General features: G+C 34.8%; 3 protein-coding genes across 3 annotated transcripts; 1 reads left to right on the top strand and 2 right to left on the bottom strand.

The window, feature by feature from the left end:
* Positions 1–800: 800 nt before the first annotated feature.
* On the bottom strand, positions 801–3,105 carry LOC116120588. The gene is made up of 5 exons (XM_031406542.1): positions 3,038–3,105; positions 2,853–2,953; positions 2,140–2,270; positions 1,943–2,053; positions 801–1,591 (listed from the first exon to the last, which is right to left on the bottom strand). Exons 1-5 carry the CDS (start codon positions 3,088–3,090, stop codon positions 1,007–1,009), a joined length of 981 nt encoding a protein of 326 aa, XP_031262402.1. The 5' UTR covers positions 3,091–3,105; the 3' UTR covers positions 801–1,006.
* Positions 3,106–7,452: 4,347 nt separating this feature from the next.
* LOC116120520 (lactoylglutathione lyase GLX1-like) lies at positions 7,453–11,361 on the top strand. Its single transcript, XM_031406469.1, has 9 exons — positions 7,453–7,597; positions 8,705–8,831; positions 8,930–9,054; positions 9,225–9,289; positions 9,372–9,584; positions 10,452–10,499; positions 10,619–10,726; positions 10,814–10,966; positions 11,113–11,361. Exons 2-9 carry the CDS (start codon positions 8,722–8,724, stop codon positions 11,152–11,154), a joined length of 864 nt encoding a protein of 287 aa, XP_031262329.1. The 5' UTR covers positions 7,453–7,597; positions 8,705–8,721; the 3' UTR covers positions 11,155–11,361.
* Positions 11,362–11,527: 166 nt separating this feature from the next.
* On the bottom strand, positions 11,528–17,507 carry LOC116120521 (arogenate dehydratase/prephenate dehydratase 1, chloroplastic). The gene is made up of 11 exons (XM_031406470.1): positions 16,859–17,507; positions 15,931–15,998; positions 15,762–15,854; positions 15,475–15,675; positions 14,869–14,963; positions 14,713–14,794; positions 14,547–14,624; positions 14,382–14,471; positions 14,228–14,295; positions 13,165–13,246; positions 11,528–12,225 (listed from the first exon to the last, which is right to left on the bottom strand). Exons 1-11 carry the CDS (start codon positions 17,139–17,141, stop codon positions 12,169–12,171), a joined length of 1,197 nt encoding a protein of 398 aa, XP_031262330.1. The 5' UTR covers positions 17,142–17,507; the 3' UTR covers positions 11,528–12,168.
* Between the last annotated feature and the right edge of the window lie 10,446 nt (positions 17,508–27,953).

Raw genomic sequence — 27,953 nt, 5'->3', positions numbered from 1 at the left:
TTTGATCGACTTGTCGAATACTACAGAAGCTATGGCAATAAAATGAGTTTTGAAGCTATTATAAGATCTTCAAATAAAAGAGACGATGGAAAGTTGAAATACGCGACTGTCTTGTGCTTGTAGTGGGAAGTCGACATGTATCTCCAGAAATGACCTTAAAATGCATCCAGTGACCAAAATTGATTGTAAGGCTCAGATTGGTGCAACTTTATGTTATGATGGAATTTGGCAAATATGTTCAGTTGCCCTTGATTATAAACATAAACTCAGTAGTCCTAACAAAACTAGATTTTTCAAGACCAATGGACTAATAAAATTGTACGTCAAAAGAAAACTCGAAGTGAAAGATAAAGTTGGGAGTAGGCCTGAAAAAAATTTCAATTCCTTCGTAGTAGAAACAGGTGGTCCCAAGAATTTGCATTTCTTATAGAAAGATTATAAAAACTATACCGAAAAATTTAAAAGACTACAACATAGTGTTGAAGATGCTTTTACTACTCAAAAATATTTTTTGGAAATGCAAAATTCAAATTCAAATTTCTTCAACATAATGGACTTAGATAAAAAAGGTCTATTAAAGAATGTTTTATAACCAGATGCAAGAAGTAAGATTGCATTTAGCGAATTTGGTACTGACTATATGTTTCTTTCATATATAAATAATTCCAGGCTATAATCTGATAAATCCGAAATTTTTAATTTAATTTATTTTTACTTTCATAAAATAATAAGAAATTGATTATTTATGTATTATGAAAACTATTGATGGAGTGATGATAGAACAAGGCTTCTGGAAAATCCATAAAATTGATCTTCATGATAACAAGTACTCTTAGCATTTCATATCTAAACATTGCCTTCATGATCCACAAAACTTCACCAAAATATGAAACATAACATGTTGCACATCATTTACGAAATTGCATATCATATATGCATACAAACACTGCCCAGAAAATGACCACTACTTCATCAGTCTTCCATTCAACCATTATCATAACCAACATTACTGACAAGTGATTGTTAAAAGCAAGCCATAATGATCACTAGGCAAAACAGGAAGCTCCAACTTCTTTATCTCTTTCTTCACTTTCTTCTCTTTGCAATATGATAGACCTGGTATTGCCTCCATTCCAATCATGTCAATTCTACTAATCTTAAAATCATGCAAATTGCAAATAAATCGATCTAGCCGCTTCTGCAATGGGTAGTTACCAGACAACATCTGGTTGGACTTAGTATCATACGTCCACCCATTCTCCCCCGGCCTTAACTCTGTCCAGGCATCAACCCATCCCTCAGGGAAAGGAAATCGACCATCCAGCTTGTCATCCCAGTTCATATCACCACAAAAGATCACATTTTGATTCTTCTCCAGAAGGTTGATAGCCTCCCTTGCCTGCTCCACACGTTCTTTACTAAACATCTGATCCCACGTAGGAGGGCGCGGGCAGGGACTCTCGAGATGGCTAGTGGCAACAACCAAAGACTTCTCGTCTTGAACTTTAACCTCAGCAATGCAAAGTTCTCTCCCCATAATTGAATTCCTGAAGGGTTTACAGCTGAAGGCTTTCACTTGCAATTTGCTTAACTGCATATCATATACTAACCAGTTGAGTATCAAAAATAGATCTCAGTCCCTCAAAAGATCAAATTTTTTCCAACTCAGCAAAGCTTTCGTTCAAATTATAGAAACATACAATACAAATAAGAACTCTCATCGGAGGTACTTAAAGCTAGATCATAGAAAAAGTATAATGTGCATGCCTGTTGCCAAAACAGTTCATGGACATATATCAATATCCACAATGTAGTTATAATATCTTCGATATGCAAGCAAATGTCACACTGTCAATGTTGATCAAAAACGTGTGATTCATTTTTTAAATATGTCTAATTGAGGACCTTAGGTGCAGTACCAAGATAATGAACAAAAGCTTACCTGCAAGCAAAAGTATGACCTTGACTCCGCCATCTCAATTGAAACCGAGCATTGATATACCTTCCACCAGCTGGATTGGCGAAGTACCTCATATATATCATAAGTAACCTCCTACAGACCAATTTTCATACCACTTGTAAGAAGATAAACAATAGATTATGTTCATTGACAAATAAGGAAGATAAAATGCCAATAACCTGAAAACAAATGAGATCTGGAGAATGTAGTTGAATTAGATCACCAATTGCTTTCATCCTCTTATGCATCTCCAGGTCTTCTCGGAACCAAACATTATAACTCAAAATCTTCAATGACCTCATAACTGCCCCTGAATTAGAGTCCTCAGCCAAAAATATAAAGAACTTTATACATGTATAATAATAACGAACCATAAAAGGCATATCATTCTGTATCATTCATCAGTACCATTACATATAGAATACTAGAATATTTGGAATCGAAATTGCTAAAAGCCACTAATTCTTTTCTTTAAAATGCTTTCTCATACCTCACATGGAAACACAAACCTTCTGGCAATTCTTGCAATTGCCAGTTGCACCATGATGTTTTAGTAAAGTAATGTTCATCTTACCCATTAACTGAAACAGTCAGGGTGATAATCGGTTCTATTTCTTTTCAAAAATAGGATTGACAGCACACAAGATCACATCCTTCAGTCAAACTCCATTGAAGAAAAAAAAAAAAAAAAATGAAACGCCAAACTACTATCTTTACTTGCTAAATTCTCCTAATATACACTTACCCGGAAACAAGAAATCGATTAAACCCAAGTGCATAAAGGTAAACACTAAACAAACACTATCAAACTACAAAACAAAACTCTCCATTTCTGTTTCCAAAAAACAACTACAACAAAAAAGAACAAAAACAGAAACGAACATAATTTTACCTTTGATTTCACTTGACGAACTTGAGAGAGGAAAGCCTGATCCAGAGATAACTTTAGAAGAAGAAGCAGCAGCCAAAGCCATATTTTCAAAATTAGTGTTTCTGTTTTGTGTTTTGTGAGAGAGGAAGGAAGATCAGGAGTTAAATAAAACAAACAACTTTTAGAAGAAGGGAGAAACAACTTACAGAAGAAGGGAGATTGAGAAATACCAATTACCATGCATAGTACAAGGTGCCATTATCGGATAAATATTGGGTTAAGGGGCTTGACGAAGACTTCCACCAATACAATTAATGGTGTTTGTTAGTTTATTAGTATAAATCAAACCAACTTGGTGCTTACTCGCCATATTTCATGTCAATTCATTGATAGCAAAACATTATTGCAACTTCGTCAACATGTTAGGAAATTCCTTGAACTTGTCTGAAAACAATTCATTACACTCCTAAACATTTTTTACTAATTTTCTCTCGTAAATATGACATATCATTTTATAATTGATTAGTTCGTAATAATCTCATGTCCAATAATAAGTCTCATTTCACTAAATACAAACTGTCATGTTAACATTAGTAAGAGAAGTTTATGAGAAATATTTGTTAAGATATCTTTATTCAATTCCTTACTGTCGCCTTTGTTTTTCATGGAATCCTAAATTGTTGTTTAGTTACGCTAACCAATCTATGCATTTTGTTCTTAGTCCCACATTTCTCTGACCTGACTTGTTATATTATATTCAATGTAGTACATTTGGAAGTTCAAAATGGTCTTCCAATGTTCAATTAAAGACTGGTACATCCCTAATTGTAGGGGTAAAAATCGAGCAGAGTTGCTCATGGCTCGATGTTAGCTCGAACTCGACTCAGCATTAGTTGAGTCGAGTTCGAGTTCAAGTAGTTCGAGTCAATGTTCTAAAACCCAGACCGGATCAGATGGTTGAACCGGTCTGATCGGGTTTCGCTTATATTTTCGATTTAAAAAGAGTAAAAACCCAGATTTTTACATCAGACCGTTTGAAACCGTGGTTGGATCATCTTACTGTAACAAACCGATGGTCCAACCAGTATAACAAAGGCCATGTTTAGCTTATTATTTTTATCCCTATTCCCAATCCTATTCTCCAAATAATGTTTGGCACATTATTCTAGAAATATTACCCTATTTTTTTATTACTTTTAGACCCCATAAGGTTATTAATTTCATCAAATACACCCTGAAAAAAAGTTTAAAAATTATCAAAAACACCCCCACGACGCATACTTGCCAGATTCCGGCAACCACCGTCGGTGGTAGCCAGAATCTGTATAACGGCCTACCTGACGACCATAAATGGCCGGAAGTTCACCGATCTGACCGTGAACGACGGCCAAAGACCTCAACGACTGCCAAATCTTGGCTATCATTGACCGAAAACGACGACCATATCTTTGGCCGTCGCTGATGGCATGGTCATCGTTTTGGCCTTTTTTGACCGTCGACGACCACGGCAGGCCTTAGATCTGGCCTTTTCCGATCAGATCCGTGGTGGATCTGGTCGAAAAAGGCCATAACGACGCGTTATGACACAGATCTGACCGGTCTGTGTCGTAATGCGATTTTCCAGCCAGATTTCGATGGTGATGGCCAGAATCTGACACTGTAGGTGGTGGTAGTATTTTTATCATTTTACATGTTGGGTTTTTATTAAATTAGCAAACTTAGGAGGTTATTTTATAAATTTTTAAATTTTACCTCGTAATACTCCTATATTCAATTATCCAATACTATTCCCAAAATCTTATCCAAAATAATAAACCAAACACACCCAAAAAAATCTGGTCCAATCCGGTCTGCTGCTTAAAAATATGAAAAAAATTAAAACCACAAACACAAAATCAAAACCCCCCAAATTTTTTAATACATTTCAATTTGCTTTTGCGGGCTCTCTGCCACTTTTAAAATTTTGCTTTTTGCTTTTTGCTTTTGCCTTTTTCATTTTGGTTTGCTTTTTTTTTTTTTTTTTTTTTGGTTTGCTACTTTGCCATTCGCGATCTCTAGTCTAGTCCTCCTCCATTCGCCATCTCGGATCTCCTTCAAGCTTCAGCTTAAGCGGTTCAACCTTCAAGTCTTCACTCTTCAAGTCCTCTTCATCATCGCGATCTCCTCCTCTTCAATCAACCTCTTCAGGCTCTAGTCTAGTCCTCCATTCGCGATCTCCTTCAAGCTTCAGCTTTCAGCCTTCAAGTCTTCAAAAGATGCAGAAGAATAAAAGAGAAGAGGAGGTGAGAAAAGAGAAGAGAACATGAATGAAGTTAAGAAGAAAGAGAAGAGACGGCGAGAAAGACAGGGAAAAAAAAAGATGGAAGTAAAGAAGAAGAAAGGAAAGATGAGGTGACGGGTGAGAAGAAGAAAGAGAAGATGAGGTGACATTTTGAAAACGTATAATGTAAAGAAGAAAGAAAGGACGGAACGAAAGAGAGTGATAAAAAAATGAAGGAGAAAAGAAGAAGGGGAAAGATGAAATGGCATATTGGCAGGATAGGAAATAAATATTAAAATATAATATTTGATAAGATAACTGGTCTAACCCGTCGATCAGACCGGTTGGACCGTGTAGACCGAAAATTGGTCACTTGATCAAGTCATCTTCTGATTCGGGTTTTAAAACATTGGTTCGAGTAGTTATTCAAGTCAAGTTCAATCATAGTAGAACTCAACTCGAAATATTCGTGATTATTTTTGAGTTTGATGGTTAAGTTGATAGTTTTTTAAAATAATAGGAGTCATAAATAATTTAAAAGTTATAGTTCGAACTCGAACTCAATTAAAAGACTAAACTAAAAAAGACTTGATTGTAGTTTATAATTTATACTGCCAACTTTTTCTTAATTATTAGGCTATTCGTATTGCCATGATTTATGTTTAGGTCTTTTGTTGACTGCGATCCATGTGAAGTTACCCAAGAGTTTGGGCTTCAATTGTGTATTTCCGTTAGATTCGGCCCATTTAATCAACTTTAACTGATTAAAATGACAAAAATCTTGAACATCCAAGTTTACCATATATGCATGATTATTAGCAGAATTAAGGTATGGATTTTAAGAAAATCGGGATGTTCGCAACATAAATACTGATTTAGTTTATCATTTTACATTGTGACATTATTATTTCAAAAAAAAAAAAAAAAAATATTTCACAAAAAAAAAAAAAAAAAAAAATATTACCTTATTTCATAACACCAAGTCATATCTAATGGATTTTAAACATTAAATATGTACTTACCCTGTTTCAGATTAATAGTCGTTTTAACGTGGACAAAAACAGAATCATGAAAAGGGAAATATAATGAATAGTATGCTTTGCTTATAATAAAGTTGAAAGCAATTCCTCACGCCGTCCACCACCTCCGAATAAAAAGGGTTAGTAAAATGATTCAAAGTTGCCATGTTTTCATCATTAACTCCAAGCACTAGCAATCAAACTGTCCGCAAAAGTGAGAGCTTCCTCCTCCTCCTGTCCACTCGTCCTTCACTGTCTCCCTCTTAGATTTGTACGTGTCCTATACGAGTTGGCTTGACGGTCAAAAAAATTTGTGTTACTCATTGACTTCTTGAGTTCGAATCATCTTAAGGTTATCTACTTCATTTGTGGCTTATCCAGACATCCCGGTTATTTTATATATTCCCTGTAACGTTTACAACTATAAAATCATGCATGTTAATAGGATATTTTCACTCACTCAATCACTATTATTAGAAGATCAATACTACATCGTATCTATAATTTATTAATTACAAGCTTGTGAAACACATGGCTAAATATGATAATGCCAACATGGAGGTAATTTTAAAGTATGCTAGTCGACTGTCGGTTCCTGGTCCGGGTTTCAAAACAGCGATTTAAACAACTTAGTGTGAATTTGAAGGGATAAAATGATCATAATGTTGTATATATTCTAAATGATATGATTGATGATGTATTAGTGTCACATTAATTATACGTTGATGTACTTAAATGTAAGAGTACTATACAAACACTTCTTACTAACTTTCTCTCACAAATGCAATGTGTCAACTTGCGATTGGTCAACTCGTATGAGTCCCGTCTACCTAACAAATGGTCTCGTCTGACCAAACCAATTGCGAACTGTCACATAGGTTAGTGATAGGTGTTAGTGGGAAATGTTTGTAAAACTAGTATTATTGTAAACGTAAATGTATAACCAATGTTGATATGATTTGCATAAATTGAGGGAGATACTAATATAGACAATATATCTTTTATGTTAAAATGGATTTATGGGCAAGATTTGATGTGATTCATTGTATTGCATATTTGGTTCCTTGTATCATGTCAAATATTGGACATTGAATTGTCTAAATTTATTTCCATAATTGTGTAACAGAAGAACAATACTACGTCGTATCCTAAAAGAAATATTAAAAATCTTATGAAAGACACATGGCTAAATATAATACTGCCAACGTGGATGTAATTTTATCGTATGTTGTAGGCTGACTCACGAACAGGTCAACTACCGCTCAAATTATCGGCTTCATCCCCTCGATCAAGAACCGTTCACAAAATCATAGACAAATCTCTACCGTCGATCTTCCTTCAATCATTCAACCATTAGTAATAGACAACCACTCTAAACAAACTCTCCGAAAAAGATAATATAAATATACGCTATTGTTACAGATCGTTCTCGAGCATTTCATCACACTCTTCAGACTTCACTGAACTTCAAAGTCTCGCTCTCTCCGGTAAGCTCTCTGGCGTCTCTTTTGATCTTTGGTGTTCTTGATGCGATCGTTTGATTGTGTTCTGTACGTCTCTAATCAGAGTCTTGTCTTGCGTTTTTTGCGGTTGTCGTTTAATTTTAGGTAACTGACGCTCGGTCGAGTAGATATTATGAGAAATGATGTGTGTCTAGATGTGTATCACTGTGTTAATCTGTTTAGCTTGACTAACTGCCTTGTGAATTTGAAGTTATTGTCGTCATTTTTGAATTTTTTTGCGTGTTTGATTTGATTTTATTCTAGTTTTATATCTTGATGGATCGGAAATTATTTGTTCATATATATATATATTTTTTTTTTGCAAAGAGAAAATTTTTGTCATGATGTTTGAATTGATAAGATTTGCGTTTAATTTGCGGAGTTTTAGGTGGCTGAAACTTGACCGAGTTGATATTATGAGGAATGATGTTTAGCTGTGAATCGTTGTATTACTCTGTTTAGGTTGACTATTTTCCTTGTGAATTGAAGCTATTGTCATTATGTTTAAAATCTTTACGTGTTTGATTTGATTCTGTTCAGAATTTATACGTTGGTGGATCGAAATTCAGAACGCATTTGTTTATATAGTAATTTTTTTTAAAAGAACATATTAGTGTTTGGTTACTGTTAAACTGAGAACTTTTTCTGAAGCAAAAGATTGCAGTTTCAAGTTTTAGCGGTAAGAAAATATTAATTGCGTTCAAAAGCATAATTTCTAGCAAAAATTTGATAATCTTGTTATTTTTTTAAAGTAATAATTAAGAAATTTCATAATTTTATGCATAAGTAAAAAATGATGTCACGTTTTGGAAAGTGGAAAATAAAATAAATCTGAAAAACAGTGCTTCACAGTTTATTATTATTATTATTTTTTTTTTTTGCATAATAGAGACGAGTCACTTTGTTGGATATTCTAGGTTTGCTGTTTTATATCTATGTTTCTAATTCATCTATTCTAAGTTTTAGAGTTGTTTCATCCTTTGGTATTCATCGGAAATGAGTGCTTTTGTATTAACTAGATATTCCAGTGCAGAAAATATTGTGGTTATAAATTCGTGGTTTACATCTAACAAATGTTGTCAATGGAATTAGAATAATTTCATTTCAAAATGGCTGAGGCTGCTGCCCCTAACGCTGAGCTGTTGGAGTGGCCAAAGAAAGATAAGCGACGCATGCTTCATGTTGTGTATCGTGTTGGTGATCTTGATCGCACCATCAAGTAAGCCTTTAAAACATTTATAGGATTGATATTTGGGTATGGTCAATAATTTTGGATGCTAGGATGTTCTCTTGTTTCTCTAATTCTTTTGTTATCAGGTTCTATACTGAATGCTTAGGGATGAAGCTGTTGAGGCAAAGAGACATACCAGATGAGAAATTCACCAATGCCTTTCTTGGGTTTGGCCCAGAAGAGTCTAACTTTGTCGTTGAGTTAACTTACAGTACGGTGCTCATATTATTCTTTGTATAGCTCAGTAGTAATGAGTTCTAGTGCCGCAAGTGCATTGAAATATTACTTCTAAGACATGATTATGATTTTTTTTTTTTTTTTTTTTTTTTAATTTAATTTAATTACACATTAGTAAGTATTTACTTTGTTATTGATCCGCAGATTATGGTGTATCATCATATGATATTGGAGCTGGTTTTGGGCATTTCGGAATTGCTACTCAAGATGTATGTGCCATTCATCTTTTTAGATACTTTTTAGCACATTTTGTTTTATTACTGAAATTCAACTATATATATGGATCTTTAGGTTTACAAAATGGTTGAAGACATTCGTGCCAAGGGTGGCACTATCACTAGAGAGCCTGGTCCAGTTAAAGGTGGAACGACTCACATTGCCTTTATAAAGGATCCTGATGGTTATATTTTTGAACTCATCCAAAGGGGTCCAACTCCTGAACCGTTCTGTCAAGTAATGCTTCGTGTTGGTGATCTAGATCGCTCCATTAAGTTCTATGAAAAGGTAATATAATGTATGGTTTATCTTTTGCTTAAATATCTCCAGTGGTTCTTCTGTTTCTATTTCTGTCTAAATCTGCTTTCATCAGCATGTTTTGAGTGTGTGTATTATATGATCTAAAATTTTAGATAAACTGAAAGTTTTACAAACTATTCTTTATATATCTTTACTTTTGAAAAAAATTTCTCCTTATGGAGGCTTTACCTCTGGTTAAGGCTTGCAGCAATTACTTAGCAAAATTTACTTTTGAGAGTTGAATTAGAGGAGGTAGTTTAGCAAATGGCGTAAAGAACGTGATTCTTTTCCTGTTAATCCGTAAGACTGTAGATGATACAGGTCATGATTGCCTCTGGTGTGATTTTAGATCAGCATTTACATCTTCAATGTTTATTTGAAACTGGTGACACATAAACTTGAAAGTATCTGTAGACAATTGAGTTATCAAGGTTTCTTCATCTGTTGTTAAGCTACCCAAGTTGTACCATTTATTTTCTCTGGTTTTGTGGGTCTGGGCTAGAATGTGCCAGCTTTGGCTTGTGGATCATCACCATCCACTCAAGTTGAAGATTCATCTTCAAAGACTGAAGTTCTTAGAAAAAAGATGGTGTAATGAATATATCTGTGTTCAATTTATAAAAACATTTTTGTTTAGAATATTCCATGACTATCTAGTGTCAACTGGTGTCCAGAAGGTAGTGACATATGGATTATTATCTTGTTCTATGGAAGCATGTCAAGACTTTTTCCTTTTATCAAATCCAGTTCCTAGTGGCAGGTGTCAAATCTTTCTTTATTTTGTTTCCTTTGTTGAAAGAAGAAAAAGGATCTCTCATTTAATTTTCTTTCTGTTCTTGGTTTCTGGCTATGCAGGCTTTGGGGATGAAGCTGTTACGGACGGTTGATAAGCCTGAGTATAAGGTAAATTGACTCTTCTTTTGAATATTTTCTGTTGTCTATCTGAAAAAGCTGTAATTGTTATGGGTAATGGAGAAAGCTTATGGAGTTTGTTTCTTTTTGTGGCTGCATTTGTATTACAGTACACCCTAGCTATGATTGGATATGCAGATGAATATGAGACAACTGTTCTGGAATTAACTTACAATTATGGTGTGACTGAGTATACCAAGGGAAATGCATATGCTCAGGTAATGTTAGTTTGTCCAGTGGAAGCTTTAATCACTTTTTCTTTATTTTGAGAACCTTGTTTTTAATGATTGTGGTATCCATTGTAGATTGCTATTGGTACTGATGATGTATACAAAAGTGCTGAGGTTGTCAACCTGGTCACACAAGAGCTTGGAGGAAAGATAACCCGACAACCAGGACCAATTCCTGGACTCAACACCAAAATTACCTCATTCCTGGACCCAGATGGCTGGAAGACGGTAAGTTATCTGTGGCGCTACTAATTTAGGACGCACTTGTTTGTATCTTGAGAATTAACTTAGACCTCCATGCATCAATATAGTATTTTCCCCCCATTTTGGGTTTGTTGAAAAATCTCATGTTTGTGTTTTAATTATATACGTAGGTCCTGGTTGACAATGAAGATTTTCTGAAGGAACTGAAGTAAGGTATGAAGGATTTCAGGAAACCATCAAGTAGTATTATTACTAGTATGAATAAGTTAGGTCTAGTGTTGAAAGCGACCAACATGCCTGTTTCAATATGGTTGCTAGAGTGATTTGTATAATGATATGCTGCTTTAAACGTCGGACACTTATTTGTATGTATCAATCTATCGAGCATCATCGACGTTATTTATTGTATTGTTGATCCAGAGAGGTGAGACCTTGGAGGTTGACTTGATAATGGTCTGATACAACGTATGGGTGTCGGGTTGTGCTGCTTTCATGGCTGGGCAGTTTTATAAAGGAACTGCCCAGGTCCCCCAAGTCCAAAGTGTGTCTCATACACAAACTAATATGCAGGAATTCTTTTCAAAAGGAGATCCAAGTTGGTAAAATTTTACTAATAACAAACAAAAGAAAAAAAGAACCAAGTTCCAGTTGGTAAGTTTTTAAAAGTATTCATATTACAGGCTGTGAGGACAGTGATTATTCACTCACCTGTAGCAGGTATAACTTCAATAGTACAACAACATTTATATGCACCACAGAAATTGTCAAACCTTTGATGGTTACTTCACCTGACCTCACCTTTTTCAGGATCCAAATCTCTTCATCTTCTTCACTCGTTTTATTTGGTTGTCTGTGGACCACCAAAAGTGATAAGATTCACAAGATTCTTGATAATTGCAGTAAAGTATACGAATTAGACCCCACAATGTACCCCCCTTATCACAAGGTTTGTTTCACCAATATAATATAACTATCCAACACAACCTCCATTGGGAGGAAGAAAAGAATTGATTAAGAAGTAAAAAAATATACAAAACGATGAACCCTTGAAGAAAAATTTCCACCTTTTTACTATATCTTACAGAAAACCTCTTCCCTGTTTCCTACCTCTGGCTTCAGCTGGGTCAGAAGTGTGTATACACCAATGGACGTTAAATTATTTATCTTCACACACCAAAATCAAGATGGGAAAAAACCGATGTCAGGAACGGTTTTCATAGAATCATCTATAAAATTGTATCCATTGGATAGCAACCAAGAACACGAATAAATCGAGCAAATTCCTGTTTTAAGAAAAGAAAAAAGAAAAACCCTTGATAAGTTAAATTTCTCAACAGGGTAAATTGGTTATCAAGACAAAAATGTATCAGTTTTATAGAGGTAAGTAAGAAACTAAGATAAAATATAAGAACAACGAAAACGCACAAGTTTACGCCAATGAGCCAATCAAACTGAAACGAAAAAACAGTCAACAACCGAACGCAAAACCACTTTACCATAGTAAAAATATTCATTGCCGCTTGCAAGACTCATGGCATATGACAATCTCTAATCATTTATCCACTTGAAGATTAACATCTATAGGAAAAAAATTCATGAAACCTTGTAGGGCTCTCTCAAACCTAGCTTTTCCGACATATACTATTGCTTACACATACTGGATGGCCAACTAGAAAAGCTGATACTACTAACTTACTGATTGTACAAAAAGCTCATAAAATTGCATGTGGCCATCATTTCTATGATTAGTTTGAAGCAAAATGACTATAGCGATCCCGTTAGTTTCGAAACTAACGTAGAGTTTCGATAGGATTGACAAATAGACCACAAGAGTTTACAAAGCTTCAAATCTCAACTGCTGTATTATTACATCTATTAGAATTGGTCCAAACAACCGTCGTACTCTCTAAATACATGCAGTGAAATACGTATAAACAAAAAAAAAATACACAAACACACTTGAAAAGAAAAAAAGGAGTGTGCATATGGACATGCAAATGATCAATAGCTCTATAGTGCAATGTAATCATGGACTTGGAACACATTTAGGATAAATCACACAAGTAATGTTGTGGAACGCAAAAATCAACAATGAAAATCCATAGATTCATAAATCGCTGACGCAAAATGAAAAAATATTTGGGAAAAAAAATGAGGATGAGAGGTCAAAGCATAAGAGGCTGCAGTACTTTTCACATGTCATGAAGTATTAGAAAACTGACCTGCAAATGTCCCAATGCAAGTTGGGCTCGCTCTTCAGCCATAGATGCTTCGAAGTCAATGTAGAAAAGGTAGTCAAAATACCTGCCATTAGAGACCAATTATTTATTTGTCATGAAATCTCACAGCAGAAATAATATTTCCAAGTTTTAGAAATGCCATCATTTTCCAAAAATCAAATCATCTGGTTACTGAGAAATTAATTGGAACAGAAAAAAGGTGAAATTTCAATTGTAATTTTCCTCTGGTTTCCCAGAAATGAAAAAAAAACTAGAACCAAATACAATTGTATCACGCTTAGTTCAAGAGTCAACGTTTTGTGGCTCTGATGATGTACTGTTATGGTTGAAATAAAAGTTTAACTTATCAACATTTCTAATGCATCAAATTGATAATCTTATAGGAAACTTAAGAATATTGCATGTGAAATAGAATGAAGTATATTTTGATCGTCTTACGAAATAAGAATATTCCAATTTGCTTGATTTAATGAAACTAAAACATTCCTTCAAAAAAAACATCAAAAGTACGCCACTCCAAATAATACAAAAACATTAACAAATTATTAACTCACCTTTTTAGGGAAAAAAAAGGGTCATGCAATCACAATTTTGCTCAATTAAACACTAATAGACTCATAAAATGTCATTTAGAATGCCCCAAAACACCCAAAAAAACAAGAAAAGATATTTGATGTCTAGCAATCCCCTCAAAGTGTTTACCAGCATGAAACATATATATAGTAAGTTCAGAAGGGATCTCAACAAAGCAAATTATGTTTTGCGAACATACCATATTGTCTTAACGAAATTACAAAATCAAAAAGTGGGTGCTAAATGCTAGAATAGCAACTGGACAGTTTTTTCTTCACTTAATAAGTTACAGCACTATTCTATCACATTGCACCCATCAAATCCACCTACATTCAACATATATATATATATATATATATATATATATGTTGAATGTAGGTGGTATATATATATATATGAATGATCCTTAGGATTATAAACATATATAACTCCACAGTTAAAAATGCTGGATTCAATAAAGTAAATCACTCACTTTGCACTCCCTTTATTAGAATCATCAACAATCCTTAGTGGACGCTTTCTCTGTGGGCGGCTCTCTATCTGAAAAATGGTCCAAAGAACTGTAATAATCAGAGCCCTTTGATAGAATGGTTAAATACTGGAACTACATTTTTACATTTGAGTACCTTAGTCAAATTAATGTCCCTCAAGGCGAACACTGCCAAGGCTTTGAACAGCATGCCAGGACCTTCTTCTAGAGTGAAAACAATGCTTGTCTGGGGAAAAGGAAATCAGTAATTGTTTGCTTAAGACTGTAACCTAATATATAAATGACTAACAAAGAACAGTACCTTATAGGGCCTGTCAGTTCCTGCAATTATAGGCTCTCTTGCTAGTATCAGAAAACGGGTAATATTATCGTCGTCATCCTGATCAGGGCAATGTGAAACAAGATTGAAATGTTACTCTTCATATCCGCAACACCTAGGCACATAAAAAAGAGAAGGAATGCCTTACCTGGATCTTTTCAGAAAGAATGTCAAGACCATAGATTTGGGCAGCTTCAGCACTTGCAACTGCTCCAGTGTCTCTTTCACCGCTTGAAGATACAATCTGTATCAGAGGCTTTACTATTAGGAATATAAACAGCCTCCACAAAGAAGATATAAAGACTTTAAATATATTACCTGAGCAGCACCAGCAGTATCATCAGTACTTACTCTGACCATACCTAAATTGCTTAGTGTCATCTCACATTGAGCAAGTGCCTGAAGGTAGTAATTTAATTCAGATGACTAGAAATCCTTGAGATCTGAATAGTAAATTTTTGGAAAATAATTTATGCAGCACAGCCAAACAAATTCCAAATTTAACAAACCTGACGATCCAATAATCAAGGAGCTAAACTAGTCCACAAAACACCTTTTTGACAACAATTACTACTACTAGTATGCATTGCTACTATATAACCCAAAGGCAGAAATGATCAAAATAGTAGGTTACATTAATTCCTCAGAACCGTTCTCCTCACTTTATCTCACCTAAAAATGAATGCTTTGTCTAGCATACAAGTAGTGGCCCAATAAGTTATTTGTCCATTATATAATCACTAAAAATGTTGACAAATTGGACCTAGTTCTGATGTTTTTGCCACAGGCTAATATTTTTTACTATAAAATAATCAGTACGTCTTGCACAAAGAGCTACATACAATTAACTACCAATGTTCTCTTGAACTAACAAGACAATGAGATACTGTGAAACATTAGAATGACCAACCTGTGGATGGCTCAAGACACGTATAAGCTCCTCCTTTCTTACACCAGGCAACCCGAGAAGACAATGGTTAATTACCAACTGTACTTCCCCCACTATGTGCAACCTATGCCGAAGAAGCAAGTCATAATTGCGGTGGATGCTACCACCAACTGAATTTTCGATGGGAAGAACTGCTTTATCCACTAACCACAATTCAACAGCCTGTTAAATGGAATTAACAGAACAAAGGTGACCATCTATACTATTATGATTTAATAACAGTAAATTGTGTAAGAAAATAATTAAACCTTGAATGCAGCTTCAAACTGCTCACATGGGACAGTCTCACATTTTGGGTATGCTTTCCGTGCGGCAGACTCACTATATGCACCAGGTATACCCTGCAATGCAATACAACCAATACAATTACAGAAAGATATAATACTTAGCAAAACAAAGAATGACAGACTGATATACCTGGTAGGCAACCCGCACTTTTGAGCCATCACAAGAAGGCGAAGAAAGTTCAGTTGCAGACAAGGGTTCTGCAATTTGTTAACACAGTCAAGTCATGAAATTGCAACGGAAAAAAGAAAAAAGAAGGGATGAGGGAAATTAAGTGTGCTCACTGAAAATAATACATGTGTGTTTAATGGAACATCATTTCTAACAAGGCCATAAAATAACAATTCAGAAAAACTGAGAGTAGATCAGTAACAATTAATGAACTTTAATAGTAGGTTTGTCCTCAAAAAAGATATGCACATATTATAACTAACCATTACAAATCGAATCTTCACTTCCATTTATAACATTTAGCTCTGTTTACTCCACATCATGAAAGATGAGATTCAATTACTATCACCACGAGATCAGTCCTCACACTAATCATGTATCAAAATAATCCCTTCTTACAAAATTCATGCAAATTCGATCACTTCCAAGCTGAAAGTGGCTGCAGAATCATTACCTAAGAGCGCTTTCGGATATAACATCCATAAATTCCAAATTAAACAACCAATCACAACATGATACCTCAACTGGGATTCATTGTACATACAGACTTTTTCTGGAGACATTTCATTCATGATAAAAGCTTACTAAGTAAATTGAGTCTTCCTACAGCTAGAAGAATGCAAATTAAGGAAGCCTAAAATCTATCTACATTGCTCAACAGCTTATCAAAGTTTTGCATTAATCTCAGTCTCTCCACATAGCTAAAATACAATAAAAATAAAAGTAATATTAACCGTGCAAACAATACTAAACTGGCCACCGAAAAAAAAAAAAAAATAAAAAAAAATTCAATATCAAACTTTTACATTCACCAAACCACAATCTCAAAAACCCAAAAAAACAATAACAATAATCATTAATTCAAAGAACTATGGTGTAGTTGGCTTACTAGGAAGAAGATTCAAATCCTTATGAAAACCAGTTAACTCCATGTCAGACAAGCGCTGAATAGCCCCAGAGGACTCCACACCATGAGTAGGCTTCTCATCCTCAACAGGAGAGATAGCTCTCTGAGGAGTTTGAGCTGAAACACCAACACAACAATATTCCCATTTGTTTAAACCCCTGAAATCCAAAGCAAACACACGAGGCCTAGACCCCAAATCCGGCACACCCACATGAAAATGTGGGGTTTTAGCATAAACCCAGATGGGATTGGCCTTTAAAGCCATAAAAGTTGCAAACTTTGCAAACAATTGCACAATGCGACTGCAAAGTTTATAGCTTTAGGCAAATTAAGTGGTTGGTGAAGGTGAAGAGTTCTGGTGAAACCTGAATGACATTGTCAAGAGACAATGGTTTAGGTGGGGGGCGAAGGACCCCACCACAGAAATTTCACGGTGCGTGCAGTACAGTGACGATCAAATTCAGTAAAAATTTAGAGAAACTGGGTCAAGAGTTAGATGTAGAATAATATTTATATATAAATATAGAGAGAAACAAAGAAAAAACCAGTAGGTGAACAGAATGTCGTTGGCCACACGTTTCCTCAGATTCTACAGACACAGTTGAGTTGTGTCTTGTAAGAATGAGAGACGGCCAAGTGAAAACAAAGAGTTTAATCCATCAACCAAATTTGTATGCTTATACTGTGTTCTGTAATATATTATTATGTTTTTGCTATTAAATTTATCTTGTATTTTATTTAATGATTTTTAACCTCAAATGGGTATATTATTCAATGTATAATTTCATATTAAAATGAGGGCCCATTCAATGGGAAATTTTACAGCAAGGAATTACGTATCACAATTGCCGAGTGTTAACCTATACTATAAGTTTAGGCCATTAAAAGAAGAAGAAAAAGATGCCCATTTGGAAATGGCCTTCTCAAGTTTGGTGAACATAATTTAAACAGGAAGACTTTAACTTTTCCTTATAACATTATTCTATAATAAATGTATCCTGACAAGGGAATGGGATAAGGTAATCTGTTACAGGGTAAGGATTTTTTTTCTTCCTTTGACTACTGTATACAAGTCAATTTACGTGTACTTTAATTAATCTCCTGTGATCCTAAAATTACTAGACAATAAAAACTCTAGTGATCATCTTTATTAGTAACTATAAGGACTCAAACTCGGGTTATCGTGTTAGATCATCTTTTTACTATTTTACCTTATAAAAGGCTCAGAACTTTGGAGACTATGTTAAATTTTTTTTTTTTTTTTACCAAAAGATAGGATTTTGGGTAGTTTTAACTCTAGGGTTGATTATTCATTAAATTCTGGTGTCATTTCTTGTTGGCTATCACTTAATTGGATAACTAATAGTAGCATTAAAAAAAGTGTACCACAGCACCTCAAATGGTCAAATAAAAGGGGAGAATCATAACTATACGGGCCACTTCATAATTTCTGTCTTACAAAGGAGCATTAATGTATCGTTTCAGATGGAACAAATATTTTCTGCTTCATATTTCATGCAACTGTTTTTATATCCAAAACATATCTTCTGGATTTATTTGAAGTGTATAAATAGCTTTCGGAAACTATTATATTCTTTTGCAAGTTAAAAGACATCAATCTCTCTAAGATTTGATGTAATAACAAAAATTCATCTACCATTTAGTGAGCCATTAAAACTTATACTGTTATAAGTTAATAAATATTTACCAAATTACCTTTTTGTCATTTAACATTTAAAACATTTTTTTTCTTTTTTTTATGATAGAAGGTGTCCGGATAACTTATGCTCATCTTAACTATCTCTTAAGACTCTAAGATTGTTGGGTTAAAACTTCAATGGTTACTCCTATTAACAATTGAGGAATAATTCGAATTTAAGACTTTTTTAATAATACACTTAAAAATACCTATGGGTGTGTTTGGTTTATTATTTTGGATAAGATTTTAGGAATAATATTGGGTAATTGAGTAGGAGAGTATTACGAAGTAAAATTTAAAAATTTATAAAAAAAAAATCCCTAGGTTTGCTAATTTAATTAAACACCCCAATATATAAAATGACAAAAATACCCCCACCACCTGCAGTGCCAGATTCCGGCCACCACCGTCGGAATTTGGCTGGAAAGTTGCGTTACGACACAGACTGGTCGGATCTGTGTCGTAGCACCTCACTATGGCATTTTCCGGCTACATCCACCACGAATCTGGCCTGAAAAGGCCAGATTCACAGCCAAAAGTGACTGTCGACAGCCAAAAAAGGCCAAAGAAGTCCATAGCGATAGCCAAGGAAATAGCCGTCGTTTTCGGTCAATGATGGCCAAGATGTGGCCGTCAACCTTGGCCATCGTTGACGGCCAGATCAGTGAACTACCAGCCATTTCTGGTCATGGTGTAGGTCGTCGTATAGATTTCGACTACCACCGACGGTGGTTGCCGGAATCTAGCAAGTCTGCGTTGATGGGGGTATTTTTGTTAATTTTTAAAGTTTTTTTGGATGTATTTAGTGAAATTAATAAACTTAAAGAGTCTAAAAGTAATTAAAAAAATATAATAATATTTCTGGAATAATGTGCCAAACAATATTTGGAGAATAGGATTAAGAATATGGTTAAAAATAATAAGCCAAACGCACCCTATGAAATCACTCGGTGACCACCCTAAAGTAATTACATCTGGAACTGAAGTTACTCAGTGATAAAAAAAGATTTTTGTTGTTATATATATTTTCCAAATGAGCCGTCTAATGACATTAAATATGAGAGAATGTTCTCATTGGGGATTGGGGGATTAAATTAGAGAGGTTGGTGAGAAAATAGTCAGTGGACAATCACATATCACCCAACTGTTTTTAATAATTTACACAAGAATTTAGACAATAAAAAAGTTTAAGCCAGCTTTGACATTTGATTTGTAGCCAATACCGACCTCAATTTCGCTATGGACTGGAAAGTCATTTTTTAAACATTATAAAATACCTAATGTCATCTATCACCACCAACAAGTTGAATTCATGAACTTAACTAACTTTATTTTCTCTGGTTTGAACCAAAGTTTAGTGCCAAAACTTACTTCACGTTTGGGGTTTGTTGCACTTTGCCCTAGATTGATGTTAATGTTATTAACTCACTTTCTTAACATTGTGAAGGGTTTTTGAAGTATAAATTCTGTCAATATGTTAGATTTGCCCCTATGGGACCATTTGGATCAGGAATACATAAGATAATGAGAGTAATCTTTGTTTATTTTACAAGATTTCGGTATTTGGTTTGCAAGTAATAAAATATTATGGTAATCTTTTATTGCAAATAGTATTTACTGTTGGTAATGTAGAGAGTAATCTTATTACCTTATTAGGAGATGTTATTAAAACATTACCGGGATAATCTGGTTTTTCTACCCATTTTGCCCTTAATTAAAAACCATTTCGGACACAATTGCCTTCAAATGTCTACCAAATAACAATTACCAACCCCTCTACATTTGAGAAATTAGCTAAAGCACCCCAGCCACAAAAAAAGTTTAAAAGTTAACAAAATACCCTCAACCACCCAAGACCATCGTTGGTCATGATTGACCACCGCTGGTTGTCGACGTCAGTCGCCGTAATGGTGCACGACCGACGGGATCTGGCTGGTCGTGCACCGGTAAGGCCTTTTCCAACCATGGATCACAAATCCATGGTCGAAAACGGTCAGATCTAGCATTTCTATGGCCATTTCATGGCCAAAGATGTGGCCGTGAAAAGGCTAGATCTTTGGCCATGAAATGGCCATAGATCTGGCCGTTTTCCGGCCATGGATTTGTGATCCATGGCCATTTTCGACTTTGTCGATGCACGATCAGCCATATACGGCCAGTCATGTGCCATTCTGTCAACTGTCGGTGGTGGTGGCTAGCTGTCGACAGTGGCTTGGGGTGGGTGGGAATGATTTTGCTACAAATTAAAGTTTTATGTGGCTAGAGTGTTTTAGCAAAATTTCAAATGTAGGGGGATAAAAAAAATGATAATAAAAAATATTATTATATTAATATTTAAAAAAGAGGGCAATTTAGTAATCTATGCAATATACCCACCCATTTATTCTCTCAACCAAACATATTATTTACCAATTTATTCGAATCAACTAAACACATTTTCTAAACATTCCTAGTAATCTTTAAGGTGATATTTATTTCCGTTAATATAATATATCCCTATAGTAAAACATTATATGATCTAAACACCCCCTATGGTGTTAAGAAAATGGACCAACAACGCTTATATCAATAAACCATCGCTGGGTGGCTAAATAGTAAAAAAGCAAAGGAAGACCTAATATGGTATTTTAAGTTCGAGTCCCCTTGATAGTAAAAAAACAAGATGAAGATTTAAACGGTCTCTCGAGTTCAAGTCCCCAACAACACCTAATATGGGTGACTACTGAAGCTCTTACCCGACCGATAGTTTCAAGGTCTCGGGGGATTAGTTAGCTGAACGTTTTCTATTCCTTAATCAATTTGAGATGGTTTTCACGTTGTATTACAAATTTATTGACGAGTTCATCCAAAAATCAACATCAACATCAACATCACCACCAACACTCACTGATTATTTATGAATGAAAGGTTGCATCATCTCATGAATCATACATAATAGAATCACGTGTTAACCAAAGTATAGATTCAATTAAGTGGTAGATATAAAAGAAATTATTGATTCCATTAAGTCAATGTAGATACAAATTCTTTGTAAAACCTTGTATTATTCTAAGTAGAATGAGCTGTCTAAATGACAGAATTGGATTAAATTGAGGGAGGTTGGTGAGGGATTCTTAGTGGACAATCACGTATCAACCAATTCTTTTTATAATTTAAACAATTAAAAGTTTCAAACAAATTTTGTATTTGACTGAATGTGATATTTTGTTGGTATCTACCACAATTTGGAAGTTGTTGAAACATGTGCTTAACTAATTCTATTTTTCTTTCATTTTAAACCATAGTTTAGTGCTAAAACTTATTATCGGGTGACAAAAAAGTGTAATGTTATAAGAAAAGAGACAGAGATATCTTAACGAACAAGGATTTAAAATAATTAAAACCCATCCGTAGATAGCTCAAATAGTTACGACGCGTTGAAAATAGTGTAGATAAGCGCATGGTCTCAAGTTATATTCCTCATTTGAACATTCGCAATTTAAATAAGGGACCATGACAGTGGGTTATTACGCTACTCTCATTTGAGGATTAGTCGAGGTACACGTAAATTGACTTTGACACCTTGGTTAATTAAAAAAAAAAAAAACATTAAAAGAATGATGATACGAAGAAAATTACAAAGTGAGTAATAATATAATATCAACCAGTCTTACCAATACATTGCATTTACCACCATTAGTAATTTGATTTGCTTCATCTTCTTCTTTGTAACACAAATTCAAATAATCAAAATCCAAATAATTGTTTTTTTGGATTTTTTAGGTATTTGAGGTATCTAGGTTCATGTTGGTGTCTGCCTAATCTTCAGGGTCACAGAATACCCTTCAAAGCCCAATTGATTAAGATAATTGAACACAAGAACTTTTGAGTATAACTAACTCATATGGTTAAAGGGTTTATCATCCAATTATAAGGGAAGGGATAAATAAGTGCTTTTTTACAATGTGGGGTTTTTGTATTTTGTCTTATGATATAACTTGATTAGGCAAGAGATGATATTCAAGGTGTATATATATATATATATATATATTTGTTTGTTTAATATTTGTGAGTGGCCGAGTTGAAAAATCAATTTTAATGGTCTCAATTTTATACTTATAGACGTTAAAATTGAAAGTGGCCCATCATTCTTTCTTCTACGTTCAGCCAAACGCTCGTGGACAACGTTCCTTAAATCACTCTCATAAATATTATATCCCTCAGCTGGGCCTGGCGGCCTGGGCCAGGTAAAAAGCTGGAATGAGAATTCCCATCATTAAGCCCAAGAACATAGCATCTTTGAATACAAAGTTTATTTATGGCAAGGTTTTTAGTTACAATAAATGGATTCAATCAAACAATAATAAACAGAAATCATATATGTATGAGCTAAAAGACTATATATGAGTGTCCATGCAGAAGAGAATGCAGTAAGAAGCATATCATAAGTGAGAAAATCTTGTTCCAATGGGGAAATAAGACACAGGAATTGGAGGGCTTTTTGATCTAGACTTGTTCTTGTTTAACTTGCTTCCTTTATCAGCTTCACCCTTGCTTGATTTGCTTTCTGTGTTGTTGCTATTGTTGTTCACAGCCTCATCACTGGATGCGACCCCGCTGCTGGAATCTGAAAAGCAACCAAAGCAACCAGATAACAAAGCCATATATAATATGCAGCAAATTATTTCTTTAGCAGGTACAAGTGGTCTTGTGTTTTGTTCTTAAAAAGAAATCTACTGCTCTTCCCTATATATATATATAGACAAGGCAGAAGGGAAGAACAATGGAGAAAAGTCCAGGGCAGAGCTGATTCTGGGCCTTTGCTTAAATGTGACATGTGGGACTTCAGGTATCTTCCAGAGAAAGTAATAGAGGGCAAAAATATATTTGATTTAACGGGCTTGAATATTTATTGAATATCAGTATGTTGAATTTGTCAAATATACATGATGAAGAATTCAAGATCAGGTGGCTGAATTGTGCCTCAATTCGTGGTCAATTTCCCAGAAATGATAGGCAGTCAAAAATAGTCAAAAGCTTAATACGGCATCCATCTAGTTAAGATAAGCCAATAACATTTTGGTAACATTTGACACTCTCAAAAGAAATTCTTCATAGATGAATGTTTGATTTTAGAGACAAAATAACATTACTTTGAGCTTTTTTTTTTTTAATTATTGGGGGTATCTGAACCAGCTTATACACACTTCAACTAATCTTCTGAGACTGTGAAACTATCGGTTAGCTAAGAGCTCTTGTGGTTATCCTTATTAACAACTGAAGAGGAATTCAAACTCAGGACCTCTTGAATAATACATTCAACAGTCTCTATCGAACCACTCAATCATCCAGAAGTAATTTACCAGAAGTAATTTACTTTGAACATTACATTCCAACAAACAAGTAACGTATTATCATATGTGTTGTCACTTATTTTTTACAATACTAATTCATGATTTATATATCCGTGGCAAACACAAAGGCCAAAGCACATCATTTGAAACGAGAAATTTATTCAACTTAGCAGTACTTGTAAACAATAAAGAGCTAAAAAGTAAAAACCAATAATACTTTATAAACTTTGATTGATGTCAAACTGAAGTATTTTAACTATGCGTATATGGAAATCAAAGCTGGAGTAAATCATTTCTTAAATCTTGACCTCCCTCTCTTGAGAGCTGATCGAGTTTCAACAACTTGGCTGTCATGACCAGGCGAAACCAGACTTTCTAAACACATCTGAGCTACAAACAATCTATAGATACCATAAGAGTGATCTGAGTGAAGTGTTGTGCTCACATTATGCTTGAGGTCATACGATATGCCAAATAGCCATTTTCTTTTTGCAAGAAAAGCCATTTACCCTTCTTCGAATATGGTAATAAAGGTCTAACAGATTTAGATATTGGCTAAACTGGGTCATCATTAAGTTTAAGCAACAACGGTGTGTTTAGCCATGAGAGCAAGACCTTGCGTGTGATCACTGATGAGATCTTTTCCATAGTTTGAGATCAAACTTTTGACCTAGCCTCCAAGTATGCCATCCATCCTCAGCTTAGAGCCATCTGGAGCCTGCCTGACTAATTGGTCTTTTTTGTTTTGAGTCTGTGCGCTCTTATTTGGAGCCTGTGCCCGTTTCTCTTTTTTGTTTGATTTGAGCTTGCGAGCTTTGTCAAGGCACCTACGTCCATCTCCCTTCTTTGTTTGGAGCCTGCGTGCTCCCTTTTGGGTGGATGCTCCCATCCTTTTGTCTAAAAAGATGGGTACACTTGTTCTGGTATTCTTTAGACCTCTTGTGGGGATATGCCCCTAATTCTTTGTTTAATTTTTTCTTTATGAAATTTACCTTTTTTCCCGACAAAAAAAAAAAAAAAAAAGAGTTTAAGCAAGAGCAATTTAGATCAGGATTTTCTCACTCCATATTCCTTCATCACCCATACAGCAACAACAATATCAATATCAATATCCATAATCTCTCACATAAACATAGGCATCTTCCAAGAGCTGCTAAACCAACAAAACTCTCCTGATCTACATTATTGTTAGGTATAAGCGGCAACTCATCAAATTGTTCAATCACGAGACTGAAAGTAACAAGTAAAGTTGCTTTTGGTGCTGTGATCTACATTATTGTCAGGTATAAGTGGCAACTCATCCTCACCATAAGGGAATTCTTGGAGCCTCTTCCAGTTATTCAATCTCAGACTATAAACATTGGCTTCACTGCTCTGGATAGTCACGGCCTTGTAGTCATTATTTACATGATCATATCCAAATCCATAATATAACATCTTCCCATCCTTCTCCAATCTTGAATGTATATGGTGGTAACGACTTGTATCTACTAATAAATGGATTCCATAAGGTAATATTATAAGTAGAACTGCAAAGACAAATCAACCCACGGCAGATACCTACTATTTCATTAATCGAAGGTTATTGTTTGTAATGATGGAGTGTTGAAGATGAATGTTATGATATAGTGGCTGTCTATCAAATTTCGCCATGACTTTAATAAGCAGTTAAACTGAAGGAGTGACTTAACAGGTAGTCTCCGGAGAATTTCTATTCTTCAAAAAGTTGTAACATATCTGTGAGGATTTGAAACAAATTAATGCTTAAGCAGAAATGTTTTGAAAGTGAACTCACCAGTGTTTAAGATTGGAGGCGCTGCTGTACGGGCTCCCGAGTCGCAAGTCAGAAACTCACCCGTGTTTAAGATGTGTTATTCACAACACAACGTATTGCGAGAATCAATCTCTTCAGGTCTAAATGGGGAAAGGGAAAAGTGGGATGTGGGGCTAAGGTTAGGGTTAAAATTACATTTTTATTTATTTATTTTTAATATGTATATGAGGTTTCCAACCCATAGTGGAGTCTGTCTAATCGTCAGGGTCATGGAACACCGCACAAGTCTAATGGACCAACCTAATTGCACAAATATGATAGGTACATCCGCTTCTAATCCTTCGGGTCACAGAACACTATACAAGCCCAATGGATCAATGTAATTGCACAAATATAATAGGCACCTATCTTGCGAACACAAAACCTTCTAGGTATAGCTAATGCTAGTGGCTAAAGGGTTTGCTAAGGCCACAAAACTCCCTAAGCCCAATGGACCAAGGTAATTGCATAAATATGATAATTACCTCACTTGCAAACACAAGACCACTTGAGTATAGTTAATGCCAATGGCTAAAGGGTTTGCCAAGGCCACAGAACATCTTACAAGCCCAATGAACCAAGATAATTGCACAAATGTGGTAGATACCCCTCCTGTAAACACAATACCCCTTGGATACAGCTAATGCCAATGACTAAAGAGTTTGTCAACCGGCCACAAGAGTATTTTAATTGTTATTAAAATCATAAATCTTTTAATTATTTACTTCTTTACCCTCTAACTGTTAAAAAACGTTTTAGCAAACACTATTACACTTGTGTTTTGTTCTTAATAATAATCTCATGCTCTTCCTTCTCCGATATAATATAGAGAAAAAGGGATGGAAGAGTGATCCATGATGTCCTAGCTAGAATGTAATTATGTGTATATCAACTTATTTATGGATCACATAGAGAATCATTTTAAAACTTGAATTATCCCGATTGATGAAGATGAAATAATGCCGGCTGTTTTTTCGCTGGCATTAATGAAATGAACTAATATCAACGAAACTCATTGATGAGACAAATCCATTTTGGTGATGGTGAGATTGGAGGATTCAACTTCTTTAGTATTCATAACGGTGGGTGTCTTATATTGATGAATAAATACTTCAAGGATTGGAAATTTTGAATTGCATTTTTTTTTTTTTTTTTTTTTGACCGAGGGTGTTTGGACTAGTTTACGTGCACCTCAACTAATCTCTCGTACCCTGAAATTAACGATCAAGTAAACCCTCCAATAGTCACCCCTATTAGGGATCGAGGTGAATTGAACTCAAAACCTCATGAGTAATACACAAAAAAATCTTAATTAACCACTCAGCCACCGAATGATGCTTATCAAAATTGCATTTACATCTTCTACTCATCAAAGCCTAGAATAATAGGTGTAAAGGTGTCAAACTTAAAAGCACTCCAAAATTGCTAACTTAAAAAGCTTTGTTTGATTTTAGTTTTTTTTCAAGCAATATTGTTATTAAAATGATAAGTTTTTCGTTCGACACAATCGTAGTTAGGATGAATAGACTAAAAGAGGAGAATAATAAACATGTATCATATGTAAGTGAGAAAATCTTGCTCCAATGGGGAAGTAAGACCGCCGGAATTGGAGGGCTTTTTCAAGATTTGTTCTTGTTTAACTTGATTCCTGTATCAGCTTCACCCTTGCTTGATTTGCTTTGTGTGTTGTTGTTGTTGTTCACAACCTCATCACTAGATGCAACCCTGCTAGAATAAGAAAAGCAGCCAAAGATGCCGGATAATAAAGCCATATATAATAAGCAATACCTCATCACTAGATGCAACCCTGCTATAATAAGAAAAGCAGCCAAAGATGCCGGATAATAAAGCCATAATAAGCAATCTGCAAGCGCAATAAGTTATCAAGAGATTTGTGTATTAATTATTCTTTAGCAGGTACAACAGTACAAGTGGTCTTGTGTTTTGTTCTTGAAAAGAGATCTACCGCTCTTCCACTATATATATAGACAAGGAAGAAGGGAAGAACAATGGAGAAAAGTCCATGCATGGGAGAGCTGATTCTGGACCCTTGCTTAATTGTGACATGTGGGACTTTAGGTAGCTTCCAGAGAAATTAATATTAGAGGTGGCATCTGTATATATTAATGCTGTGATGGCAACAATTGATTTGCAGGACTTGAATATTAATTCAATGAATACATACAAGTAGGTTGAATTTGTCGAACACTGTTGATGCATGATTTTGACACC

This window comes from Pistacia vera, unplaced genomic scaffold (genome assembly GCF_008641045.1).
Source record: "Pistacia vera cultivar Batoury unplaced genomic scaffold, PisVer_v2 Contig94, whole genome shotgun sequence".
Lineage (NCBI taxonomy): Eukaryota > Viridiplantae > Streptophyta > Magnoliopsida > Sapindales > Anacardiaceae > Pistacia > Pistacia vera.
Note: the sequence above shows the minus strand (reverse complement) of the source record. Positions and strands in the feature narration are given on the sequence as shown.